Source organism: Anomaloglossus baeobatrachus, chromosome 1 (assembly GCF_048569485.1).
Source record: "Anomaloglossus baeobatrachus isolate aAnoBae1 chromosome 1, aAnoBae1.hap1, whole genome shotgun sequence".
NCBI classification, from domain to species: Eukaryota; Metazoa; Chordata; class Amphibia; order Anura; family Aromobatidae; genus Anomaloglossus; species Anomaloglossus baeobatrachus.
In genome coordinates this window covers 698,981,954-698,995,660 of record NC_134353.1, presented here as the reverse complement: position 1 = coordinate 698,995,660, position 13,707 = coordinate 698,981,954, and the positions used below count along the sequence as shown (strand labels likewise).

At 44.6% G+C, this 13,707-nt stretch overlaps 1 protein-coding gene across 1 annotated transcript in view; it reads right to left on the bottom strand.

The window, feature by feature from the left end:
• UPB1 (beta-ureidopropionase 1) overlaps window positions 1-12,101 on the bottom strand; it is a 52,446-nt gene extending 40,345 nt beyond the window's left edge. The window contains exons 1-3 of the mRNA XM_075322252.1: window positions 11,962-12,101; window positions 10,024-10,195; window positions 2,948-3,035 (exon numbers count right to left, since the gene is read on the bottom strand). Coding sequence (XP_075178367.1) covers window positions 2,948-3,035; window positions 10,024-10,195; window positions 11,962-12,074 — 373 coding nt within the window. The 5' untranslated portion in view covers window positions 12,075-12,101. The remainder of the gene's footprint in view (window positions 1-2,947; window positions 3,036-10,023; window positions 10,196-11,961) is intronic.
• Between the last annotated feature and the right edge of the window lie 1,606 nt (window positions 12,102-13,707).

The following is a 13,707-nucleotide window of genomic DNA, read 5'->3' as shown; positions in this document are numbered from 1 at the left end:
AGGCATACCTACGGCATTATACACCCAGAAAAATCCCATTAGAGTCATCCTCCAGCATCACACCCCCCACCCCACCCCAGAATCGCATCAAAAGCGTCCCTCACCACATTGCACACAACCCAAATCCCACCACAGGAATCAGATCCATAGGCATAGCCACAGTATTAAAGACCCACCACAGGGCTCTCCCATCATCACACACTCCCCAAAATCCCACGACCAGCATCTCTACATCGCACTCCCACAAAATCCCACCACAAAAGTCCTTCCAGCATTGTAAACCCCTAAATCCCACTAAAGACATCCCTACAACATTCTGTACACACCTCCAGATCCCAACATAAGGCTATGTGCGCACGATACGTTTGACGCTGCATTTTTGGACGCTAAAAACGCGCAAAAATGCAAAAAACGCATGTGTTTTTACCGCGTTTTGGTGCGTTTTTGATCTCTGTGTCTTTCCAATGCATTGCATGGGGGGAAAACGCAGAAAAGAATTGTCATGTCCATTTTTTTTAAGCGCAAAAACGCAGCTTAAAAAAAAAAAAAAAGTTGCGTGCGGACAGCAAAAATGAAAACTCAGACTTTGCTATGGAAGCAAAGTCATTCAGTTTTGAGCCCAAAAACGCACCCGAAGAACGTGCAAAAACGCCGCGAAAAACGCACATAGCATAAAAGTATTCCAACAGCATTATAGACCCTTAAAATCCCACCATAGGAAATCCCTCAGCTTTGTACACCCCCCAAAAATCACCACAGGCATCCCACTGTATTATAGCCACCCCCATATGCCACCACAGGCATCCCCCCAGCATTACAGACTTCCCTAAGCCCCAACACAGGCATCCCCCCAGCATTTTAGACCCCCTAAACTCCACCACAGGCGTACACACAGCAGTACAGAGCCCCAAAATCCCCTCACCTTCTGCACCTGCAGGTTCTCATTGATGCAGTGAACTAGGGCTAAAGATGGGGAACATGTGTCACATCTATCCACAGTCCCATCCACTCTGTTGAATGGTGAGCTGCGCTCCAAACCGGTAGTGACACCGACAACATGTAACGGAAATGATGTCACACCTACCAGGAGCCTATATATTCTAGCATTTACCATTTGTACTGGGCATGGCAGCCTCTTTAGCACACCAAAACTGGTGGAAAATTTAAAAAAAAACAGAAAAAAAAAAAATCACGGATGGTGACAACCACAGGCAATCAAAATGGTGCATCTGCGCAAAAACGGTATCATTACAAACATCAGCTTGAGACGGAAAAAATAAGCCATCTCTGTGCCCCAGATCCCAAAAAAATGGATCACGGAAAATGGCAGTAAAAGTGCAACTCTTTTGGACAAACTTCTGGGTTTTTTTTATACCCCTTAGATAAAAGTAAACCGACTCATGTTTGGTATCTACAGACTCACACCGACCTCAGGCATCACAACAACACATCAGTTTTATCACAGAGTGAACACTGAATAAAATATCGAAAACTATAGTGTAATTGCACTTTTTTTTTGCAATTTTTCCGCATTTGGAATTTGTTTGCTGTTTTCCAGTACACTATATGGTAAAACTCATGGTCTCATTTAAAAGTACAGCTCGTTCCGCAAAAAAAAAAAAAGAGCCCTCACCTGACAATATTGGCTGAAAAATAAAAAAAAGTTACGTCTCTCGGAAGAAGAAATCGCAAAACAAAAAAACAAAACAAAAAAATAAAAGCGCAAAATCAACCGGTCTTGAAGGTGTTAATAGGCAGAAATGATCAGAATAATAAAATACAATGTGGTAAGGTGCCTTGATGTGAATACACTAGGGCATCCACAAGAAAAAAAAAAAAAATTTTTATTATACATACACATATACATACACATATATATATATATATATATATATATATATATATATACACACATACACACACACATACATACACATTATATATATATATATATATATATATATATATATATATATATATATATATATATATATATATATATATATATATATATATATATATATATATATTACACATACATACACACACATACATACATACATACATACATACATATATATACACATATATACATATATACACACACAGATAAATATAGAAGTGGCCATCAAAGTGGGCACCAAAGGGTTACATGATTTTGGGCCACTGATCTCACACAAATAGGGAAGCTCACATCAAAATCTGGTAACGCCAGCCTGGCTCAAACAGGTTATGGGCATCAAAGCTTGTATCAAAGTGGGCAGACCACTAATCAGAGATTCAAATAAGTAGTGTTTTTAAAGGGTTAAATGTCTTTAGACTAAGGATCTCACATCAACAATACACAATCATGGATGCTCTGCATCAAATGCAGGTCACTCCAAACAGGTTCTTGGCATTAGGCCGGCATCACACTTGCGAATGACTCGCACAAGTGCAATGTGACAAAATCTCGCATTGTCCTCGGACCAATGAAGTAGCTCCAATCGGCAATTTTTTCCTCAGTTCCAATCAGACTGAGGGGAAAAAAAAAAAAAAACACCTAAACTATAGCAGGGAAAAATAAAAAAAACAAAAACACTGGAGTGGTGCTTTAAACCCAACTGCAGCATGGTAACTAAGTCGTTCCCAATCAGTTCCATGCGCAGATCTGCCGCTGCGCCTCTCCTTGACCCCTTGCAGAGCTCAGTTTACCTTGTTACATAACATCACGTTACACATTCACTTGACATGCACGTACCTCTAACCCGCATAGCACGGATTGCTCACTAGAAGTTATCTATTTTTCTCAGAAAGCAAAAATGAAGTTTCACTGTGGTTAATAAATTCTCAGCATAGTGAAATGTTTTTTTATTGGTTCGCTGGTTCCCATGTCTCATGAATGGAAGAACGCAGGTACACAGTATATCATATCACTTATACCTTCGGCCCAATGTCTGATACTTACTCCATGCCTCCTGAAAACATACAATATTCACATCACACATGGCTGCGACTTCCACAATCTCCGCAATGCGCCTGTGCAGGGCATTTACCTGTAGAAATAAGTATATTACATTAGGGCACCAATATGTCTAACATCACTTACAAGATAATTCAGTCTAATGCCTATGGGAGGTTGCTAATATACGAAGTCTACTGAAAAAAAGGGATCCAGGATGTCTGATTTAGTCAGTACCGGTGGTCCATAACCCTTCTTTCACTGCTGCATCAAATTGAGGTACACATATCATGTCTGCCCATATAAAAATATGATTTCTCTTTATAGCCAGTATAATAGACTAGCGCTGCTTTCATAAATCTTTTGTTTGTTGCTGGAAGCAGTCATCAGCAGACCCTGACAAATCAGCTAATCAGGTATATTCACAAGAGGCAGATTTTCCATCCAAATGTCCTGTAACAAATCTGTTGTGTGTGAATACACTCATACTTTACTAAGTTAAATAACCGCACCAGTGCAAGACCTGTGAGGAACAAGCAGGACATGCTGGGAGATGTGAGCTCAGAAACCTGCTGAATTGTGAAAGGAGTTACCGTATGTATGACAATTGGCTATAGCATTCTTGATTTTGTTTTTTTTTGTTTACAATGTTTACTGATCATGTTAATTTTTATATTTTGATAGATCTGTCTTTTCTGTAAGCGGCGATACCACGTGTATTTTTTTTATCTTGATTTTTAATGTGGCAAAAGGGAGGTAATTTGAACTTTTTTCAAACATATTTTTACTTTTCAATGTTTTTAAAAGTCCCCTTAGGGGACTTGATGATGCAATTGTCTGATCGCTTGTGTTGCATACAACAATGCCCTAGCATTGCAGTACATAGTGAAAATCAGTGTCCTTTGAAGCCTGGCCACATGCAGTGTTTAACAGGAGTGCTGCTATGACAAGCACGAAGGTCTTCAGCAAACCCCCTGCTGAACCCTCGGCGACCATGTCACAGGGACACTGATGGGCGCTTAAAATGGCGCACCCCCATGCTGTAGCGTGTTAAATACTGCTGGTGAGTTTGATGGCAGGATTTAACAGCTTAACAATCGTAAGCAGAGCTCTGCTCCACCTACGATTGTCAAGCTAAGGACACACGGCGAGAGAAAAGAAGCGAGTGGAATGCGATAAAAGGAAAAAAAAAAATCCACTCGGACCCATGTTACTCTATGGGTCGCTCCCATAAGTGAGTGATTTTTTTCTCATCCCTAATTGGGCCGAGAAAACAATCACTGCATGCGGTGACTGGAATCAAATTTGTTTTTCTCGCACCCATACAAGTCTATGGAGCACAGCAGAGTGCAGTGCGATATACACATCAGCTGATAACTGAGGAGATAGCGAGATTAGTCCCTCTCTCTCCTCCGCAGCACACGCACCCTCCTCCCCGGCTGTCAGCACAGTGGCATGACATTCTGCTTACACTCCATCAGAGCAGGAGCCGAGTTTCATCTGATTGTGCCGCCCCTGCAGCGGTCGAACCGCTCGGATCCGGGGGTGATGATTACTCGTGACTCGAGGATCTCCGGACCTGGGGGCTAAGGGCCACACTCAAATGAAGAAGGGCGTATTTACAGGGGATTTGATATAGTTCGTGACGCTACCCGTGGTGTACGGTAATTGAGAGTACCGCCGCTGCTGTTGGGAGTACCCGGGTGTTGCAGTGGAGCAGCAAGATAATGTTATCCTCCACGGGTAAGGGTAGGCCCCGGGACTCTGGATGGTGATGCGGGGGTGCAGCGCAGGGGTCAGTTGGGTACTCACTCAGCAATTAATCAGATGCTGACAACAGGGTAAACCAAGTCTCTGACTGCCGTTGCCTCTCGAGGGGAGCTCGTCCGGGTCCTGTCCCCTGCAGCCCTGCTGGTGGTCTGTACCTGCCTCCTGGCACCAATTTAGATTGTCCGTTGTGGCCCGGTAGCTTGGAGCTTTCCGGGCCCCGCTCCCTACTGTGACTAAGTGAGAGAGCCTGCTCTCAGGAGCGCACGCTTGGGATTTCAGTGGGCCGCTTGCTAGGAAAGCCCTATCACCCTTCGTTGCGCTAGTGCCCCCGATCTCTGAGCTGGGTGGGAACAGTCCATAAAGGCCCTGTCCTCCGCAGGTTAATTGCCGGGTCGCCTGAAGCTTCTTCCCGACCTAGGATCCGTGTACCCAGACGTGCCTTCGGTCCCGGACCGGTGATAGGACCTGGCTGCTGACAGTCCTCCTTGACGGGTTCCAGGCACCTAGCCTCAATCCCCTCCTTTAGGTCCAGACCACCATCTGCGCCCTAGTCTGCTTCTCCCCTGGGAGCTACAACTCCCAGCTTTCTCAGAGCTCCTCTCAGCTCGAGGGTTCCTACTCGACTCACTTGACACCTCCCACCTCCCTGCCTGACCCCTAGGTGGGCGACCGTATTCCTGCTTAAGCAGCCCACTGGTGTGCAGGACAGGTGCGGTGCAAAGTGTATCTAGGATTTGGGAATGCTGGTGGAGGCAGTAGTGCAAGTTAGGTTCCCAGAACCATGGGGGTTTGAGTACTGCAAGGGAAGGGCAGATTGTGCTGAACCCTGTGACGACCTGAATAGTCCAGGGCGTCACATGATGCACTCGCATTAATGCTCGTGTGGCCCCAGCCTTAGAGGAAGGTCTTGGCACTAATACACAGCCATTACCTGCTAAATATGGGGCACGCTCACCCTGTGATCACCTGCTTCCAACTTGTGCTGAATATGGCAGATTTTGTGAAGGGGTTAAACAATAGATCATTTTCTGACAACACTTTCCTTTTTAGTTAGTGATCTGAATTATTACTCCAAAGGGGTTTTTTTTTCTAGAAATAACGAAGCCTGTGGAAACTTAGGAAATAATTCATCTATGGCACTCAGTTTCTACCAGTGTAACAGGATCTATAGCGTATTCCCCTGCTCTATAAATATCCAGCAGGACAGAGGCTCCTGAACAACACTGTAAAGTCATATGGGAAAACTGCTGCAAAGCCATGGCGGCACAACAACCACCACTAATAGACATGGGAGGTCCCAACAAATGCAGCATGCAATATATACCTTGGTGTTTTATGCCACATGCTCACGATGAGTATTTGGTGAGTTTTTTACTTCAGTATTTGTAAGACAAAACCAGGAGAGGAAAAGTATAAGGCTGGCGACTCGCGCGAGTCAGGCATCACATCACCCGGCACGACCGCACACTCTCCTGACAGAAGTGGGTCGGCTGCATGTATTTCTATGCAGATGAGAGGCTCCTATCCGGAGAGTGTGAGGCCGTGCCGGGTGATGCGATGCGAGTCTCTCACAGGCGTGACTCCAGCCTAATAGTATAATACACAGGCACCACTTCTTTATCACCCACTCCTGGTTTTGGCTACAAATGCTGAGGTAAAAACCTCACCAAATACTCAATGTGTGTGTGTTGCCCAGGGCTATGGGATACTCGGTCCCGGGCCGTGTATTGCTGGGAAGATGTCACTGGGTGGCCATTGCCTGGTTCTGTGATCCTGGGGATGCTTTTTAAAAAGGGGAATATTTACAGGGGAGATTAGGTAAAAGTGTATATCGTGATGCCACTTGCGGGTTGCAGCTATTTAATGGAGCCGCCGCTGCACAGTTCTCACTACTGGGGTTGGTGTTATTGGCAGCCGGGATGTTGGGCCCTCCGCAAGTAAGGCCAGGCCCCAGAGGATTGAGGATGTTGATGGGCGCAGAAAGAAGGTAGGCCACACAAGGGGTTGCAGTGTAACTGGTTCCTTTTTTCACAGTAAGATGGAAACTGGTAACCTGAGGAAGGATGGTCTTGACCGCTGCTCCCCTTAGTCCCAGTGCCGGTGTAGTGACCTGGTAGCGTCTTTCCCCTGCACCTGTCTCTGGTTGTTGGGTCCCCGTGGCTTGGAGCGTCTGGGGGTCCCCTCCTGGTAGTCTCCACTTCAGTCCGTATGATGGTAGAGTGAACCCTATGGGGTCGGTTTCTTTGGTCCGGTTCCCCGGTTCTCCTGTTGCTACGATGTCCCGAACTTCAAGGTCAGTGAGGTCCTGCATGGTCCCCTCACTGTGCAGATTTTATCAGGTCTCCCTCCAGCGTTTGCCTGATCTAGGATTCTGTACCCCTTTGGTGCTATGGTTCCGGGAGTACTCCACCAGCAACCACACGCCTGGGCCCTCAGGTCACTGTTACACTCCTCATTCCTACTCTCCACACACTCTCTGTCATCGACTGACTGTCTCTCCACTGTCTGCCCCTCCCACCTGGTTGTCTAGTGGACTGGATCGGCTCCACCCCTAGGTGGCCATCCATTGGGTTCAACCCTAGTCTGTCACCAGTCTTTGGGGAAATAAGGGAAAAACAGGGATTAACTGGAATGTTTTGTTGTTACCGGCACTGGTCTTCTGGGTCCCTGGGGGTAGGCCCAGCATCTTGGAAGGGATGCAGTACCTTGTAGCTCCCTGATGGCTTCACGGGCGCTACATGTGCATGTGACCTTAAACTGTATAGTGTGAATGGGATTTCATTACATCCTATTCATTATATAGTGTAACCATGTTCTGTTCTGAATAAACAGAGCAAATCCAATGAATGTAAAAGCATCATCAGACCAGGTGCACACGCTCAGTATTTTTCCCCTCAATATTCGTAGCCAAAACCAGAAGTGGTGCCTGTGTTTCTATTATACTTTTCTTCTGTTCCACGCCTAGTTTTGTCTACAAATACTGAGGTAAAAAACTCCCCAAATACTCAACGTGTGTACATGGTCTTAACATTTGTTGAAGAGCTGGATTTTTGCTGTGTTTTTCCCACTTGTTTTGCCACAGAAAAACGCAGTGTTTTAAAGTACCTGCAAAGTGAATAAAATTTCACAAGGCAGGTCAATTCCTTCAGCGTTTCTGCAGCTTTTTTCACCCATTCACAAGAAGTAAAAACTCAAAAACGCAGGCAAAAAAAGTGTGTATTTTATGCAGCATTTTCCTGCCTACATGCTGGCAAAAAAAAAAAAAAAAATCTGCTGCAAAAATGAAACTGTTACATACGAGGGACTGCTGATAAGTGTTTGTGATTTTATTTTGTTTCTATGGTAACAAATGTTACATCACATGAAAGCCTTATATATGTTTTCCAAATTCGTATTTGTTGCTTATGGAAACAGTGTTCTACGCACGCGGGAAAACAAAATGGCGGCGTCTAATGCGATATTCACAGCAACAGAGAGCAGAGGAGTGATAAAATTCTTGTTTCTGCAAGGAAAGTCCGTGAAGGATATTCATGGTGATATGTCACAGACATTGGGGGATCAATGTCCTTCATATTCCATAGTTCAGAACTGGGTTGCCAAATTTAAAACGGATCACTTCAGCACCAATGATGAGGAACGTCCTGGACGACCGAGAGTGGTTGTTGTTCCGGAGATCGTTGATGCTGTGGACAACCTCATACTGGAGAATTGACGAATTTCAGCTAAAGCAATAGCAGACATCATGGGGGTTTCCCGTGAACGTGTTTGTGTCATAATCCATGAACATTTGGACATGAGGAAGCTATCTGCAAAGGGGGTCCCCAAATGTTTGACAACAGATCAGAGAAGCATGCGAGTGAAAACTTCCCGGTCCATTTGTCAGCATTTCCAGACTGATTAGAACTTCCTGGATTGATTGGTCACTATGGATGAAACCTGGATTTATTTGTATGACCCTGAAAACAAAGAGCAGTCAAGAGTGGAGGCACAGTGGTTCTCCTCATCCAAAGACGTTCAGGGTGCAAACATCAGCCAATAAGGTGATGGCTTCTGTGTTTTGGGATAAGGAGGGTGTGCTGCTAGTGGACTACCTTCTAAAGCGTTCCACCATCAATGCAAGGAATTACATTGAACTTCTGGACCAATTGAAGGCAGCTCTGAAGGCCAAAAGGAGTGGCAAGCTATCAAAAGGAACCCTGTTCCTGCAAGACAACGCCTCCATTCACACTGCACAAGCGACCACGACAAAACTGGCAGAGCTGGGCTTCCAGCTGGTTGACCACCCTCCTTATTCACCAGATCCATCTCCCTCCGACTATCATCTGTTTCCAAACCAAATTTCACACCATTTCTGATGCCATAGTTGCTACGGATGCCTGGTTTGAGGCACAACCGAAATCCTTCTTTTTGCTAGGCTTACAGAACTTGGCATACTGATGTAAGAAGTCTGTTGACATCAGTGGAGAATATGTGGAATAAATGTAAAGTTTCATCATCCCATCTTGTTTTTTTGTGGGTAAAACCAAAGACTTATCAGCAGCCCCTCGTATAATATCAAGCTACGTTCCATGAGTATTTGGTGAGTTTTTGATGTTGCAGAATTTCTGCACCCATTGAGTAAATTAGGTTACTTTAACTGCATTTTTGTGTGCATTTTTTTACCTGTGTTTGACGCTGCCTTTGTCTTTTTTGGGGATGTCATGATTTAAATAAAGTTGCTTTTGTTTTTTTATTTTCTTGGAATTTGCGTTTGCCAAAATTTTATTGCTAGAGTCATGTGGATTACATGTGTTTTGTGAGGAAACACTAAAAGCTCATGTGTGGTTTTAGAGGGTATGAGTCAAGCAGGAGGAGGTGGTGCTGGGTGGGAATAGAGCTGGAGTGACAGAGGCTTCAGATCTACAAGTAGTTCCAGTGCCTTGCATTTCAATTCACATTCTGATTTCTTAGTAACAGATGAATGGGCTGGTCACAGAAAGGTATTGCTGGACTTGTCTTTGAAAGAGATACTTGCACATAGAAATAGTTTTGTATGCTCTGTGAGAGTTCTCTATCATCAGAGACAGAAACAGCAATCAAATGGCCACAAGTATTCATTATGCATATTCCCGGCCAGAATCCAAGTTGACTGTTTCCGACCTTACGCAATACCCTTGCACTGGAAACAGTCTAGTCTGGCCGGCATTATGCATATTGCATACTTCCAGTCACATGACCACAAGAGTGACTGCAGTTTTGACGTTTTAGACCAGACAACCCATTTAACAGAACACGTGCTAGTAAAATTGCATACTTGTACATGGCTACCACACCTGCTCCGCCACTGGACTTGAAGTCGGCAATTGGATTTTATTCTGAATTAACCCCACTCGGATTACTCGAGGCTTTCGGAGTTGTTCACCTGCAGCATCAAACATATATCCCTTTAACTCAAAACCATGTTGTGATGCAGAATCCACAGCGCGGTGGGGGAGCTCCAGACATCTGCAAAATAACAGATCACTGAGGACTCACATCCCTGATCCCTTATAAAATACAACACTGAAGTCGCAGAATACCAGAATCCTGCACATTAGAGATATAGACAGACATATGAGAGATCAGTGACATAGATAAGGCTATAATCACACACTGCATCTTTTAGGCCCTGTGCGCACTAGAAAATGAAAGATTACCGCACCCGTGGAAAAAAAACTGCAGCAAACCGCACCCAAAAACCGCATGTTATTTTACCGCGGTTTGTTGCGATTTTGCCGCAGGTTGGTCCATGCGGTATTTTACCATTATCTATGGCAAAAACCACAGGTACCTGCGGAAAAGGAGGGGCATGCACATTCTTTTTTACTGCATAAATCCGGCAGCAAAACCTGTAGGTGAAAAAACACAGCACAGCTTTTTTTTTTACTAAAGGTTTTGCTGGGGAAGGACTGCAGACCGGTTATGAACATTTTCTGCAGCAAAACCGCAGTAAAAACCGCAGTGTGTGCACAAGGCCTAATTGTGTTTTGCGTTCACAAAGATGCACCTAAATGCATGCATTTCCTTCCCCAGCAAGGTCTGAGATTTGGATTTTGCTGTCCACACTGGGCATCTTTTGTTGGCTGCATCTTGGCTGTTTTTGAAGATGGAGCATGTCAATTCTTTTTGCGTTGTTCCAGTGCTTTTGAGCCTTTCAGTCAATAGATTTGACTTTAACGCATTGGGCAAAATGTGGTAAAAGTGCGGCAAAACCGCATGCTTTTTTGTGTTTTTTGCCACGGGTGCGTTTTTCGGGGCCAAAAACGCTGCATCTTTAGGCTATGTTCACACTAGAAAAATGATTTTTCTTAAGAAATTTCTTAAGAGTGCACCTGTGTTAAAAAACGCACCAAAAACGCACCTGCGTTTTTGCCGCGTTTTCGGTGCGTTTTTGCCGCGTTTTTGGTGCGTTTTAGGTGCGTTTTAGGTCCGTTTTTACCGCTGGTTGCTCCCTGCGTTATTGTGCCAATTATCTATGGCAAAAAACGCAGTTAGCTGCAGAAAAGAAGTGACATGCTCATTCTTTTTCTTAAGAAAATCTACTGAAAGAATTTTCTTAAGAAAAAAACGCAGTGTGTGCACAGCTAATTTTTTTTGCCATAGGTTTTGCTGGGGAATGTCTGCAGAAAGGTTACAAGAATTTCTCAAGAAATTTCTGCAGCAAAAACGGACCAAAAACGGACCAAAAACGCAGGTAAAAAACGCAGTGTGTGAACACAGCCTTAGGGCTCGTGCGCACATAACTGCTGAATATTCTGCAGCGATTTGACAGCACATGTGCGCTTTAAATCGCTGCAGAAACACCGTGTAATGGATGCAGCTTTTTTTGTACAAAAAAAAGCCGATTTCATGCGCTCGGGCTGCTGCCCCCCACCATAGACAGAGCAGGAGCTGCATCCATAGCGCACGGAATAACTGACATGCTGCTTTTATGAACGCACGGATTTGGGTCAAGATTTTAGCACCAAAATCGCTGCGTTCAAAAAAGCGCACGTCACGCAGAGATTGTGCAGGGGACGCAGGACGCATGCATTTATGCAACGTGCGCATGAGCCCACAGAAGATACAGTGTGTGAACATAGCCTAACTAGATCGATATGAGAGAGACAGATATGTGATAAAATAGATGAGATAAATAGTATAGATAGAAAACTAGATCAATGCGTTAGTAGATAGATGTGAGGAGATGGAATCTAGGTGACTGATAGCTACAAACACGAGCCAGTTCTGACCTCAGCTCCCTCCCGTACAGCAGCCTCCATACTTCCCGCAGCTCCTCGCCAGGGATGTATTTCTCCAGCACATGCTCCACACTCAGCAGCTCTCCGGACATGGTGACCTCCATTCTGCCGCTGACCGGACGGGGCCGGAGGAGTGGGGCTGGGGGGCGGGGCTTCGGGGCCGGGGGGCGGGGCCGGGCGGCCGGTGCTGTGCCCGCCCCGAGCTCGCAGGGTCATTGCCCGGAGTGCGGACTCTCCAGCTGTGAGTGCTGATAGTGATCACCGCATGGAGCCGGGCTCCAGCACTAATCACTGAGCTGCTTCACCACAAGTTTCTTTGCATTTGTTGTATATAAAGATATGTTCACACAAAGGGCACAATTCATCATTTGTGCTTTTTAACGACAATTTTATGACGCCATTTTTTTCTGATTTTTTTCTTGTGCAACATCTCCATCACAATGGCACACACAATTCAGAGTTTAGTGCTGCGCCCGAAAATGACTTGTTTTCTTTTGTTTAACTGATCTGGCCACTTTTTTTAGCAGGAAAAGTTAAAAGTGTCACAAAAATGTGTGAAAACATGTGGCATACATAAAATCACTGGAGGACAGCAGGGGAGGACATGCTAAAAGAATGAAGAAAAGGAATGAACAAGAAGAATGAGCAGAAGAACTTCTTGGTTCCAGATTCTAGAGATGAATAATAGGTTTCATAGACATGGAAAGAACATGGAATATATGTAGATGATAGGGAAATGTTCATAAATCCCAGAAAAACAGGTGTATATTTTATTCCCTGTGTTACATAGGTGGGGAATGTTTATTTATTGAATATTCTCAGTGAGAGGTGGGGAATGAGCAGGGCCGGCTCCAGGTTTTTGTGGGCCCTGGGCGGAAGAGTCCCGGTGGGCTCCATCCACACACATACGTACACATACATATACATATTTAAAGACAAACTCACAAAAATACGTATAGAACTGACATATCTATACAGTCATATACACTGACATACATAGATACACATCATACATGCATACAGACACACACAACACAACTCTGCTAGATACATACATACAGACAGACACACACAGCTCTGCTGGATACATACACACATAGCTCTGCTACATACATACACACATAGCTCTGCTGCATACATACACACATAGCTCTGCTACATACATACACACATAGCCCTGCTACATACATACACACATAGCTCTGCTACATACATACACACATAGCTCTGCTACATACATACACACATAGCTCAGCTACATACATACACACATAGCCCTGCTACATACATACACACATAGCCCTGCTACATACATACACAGCTCTGCTGCATACATACACATAGCTCTGCTGCATACATACACATAGCTCTGCTACATACAAGCATAGCTCTGCTACATACACGCATAGCTCTGCTACATACATACACACATAGCTCTGCTACATACATACACACATAGCCCTGCTACATACATACACACATAGCCCTACTACATACATACACAGCTCTGCTGCATACATACACATAGCTCTGCTGCATACATACACATAGCTCTGCTACATACACGCATAGCTCTGCTACATACACGCATAGCTCTGCTACATACATACACACATAGCTCTGCTACATACATACACACATAGCTCTGCTGTATACATACACACATAGCTCTGCTACATACATAGCTCTGCTACATACATAGCTTTGCTACATACATACATGAATCTGCTACATACA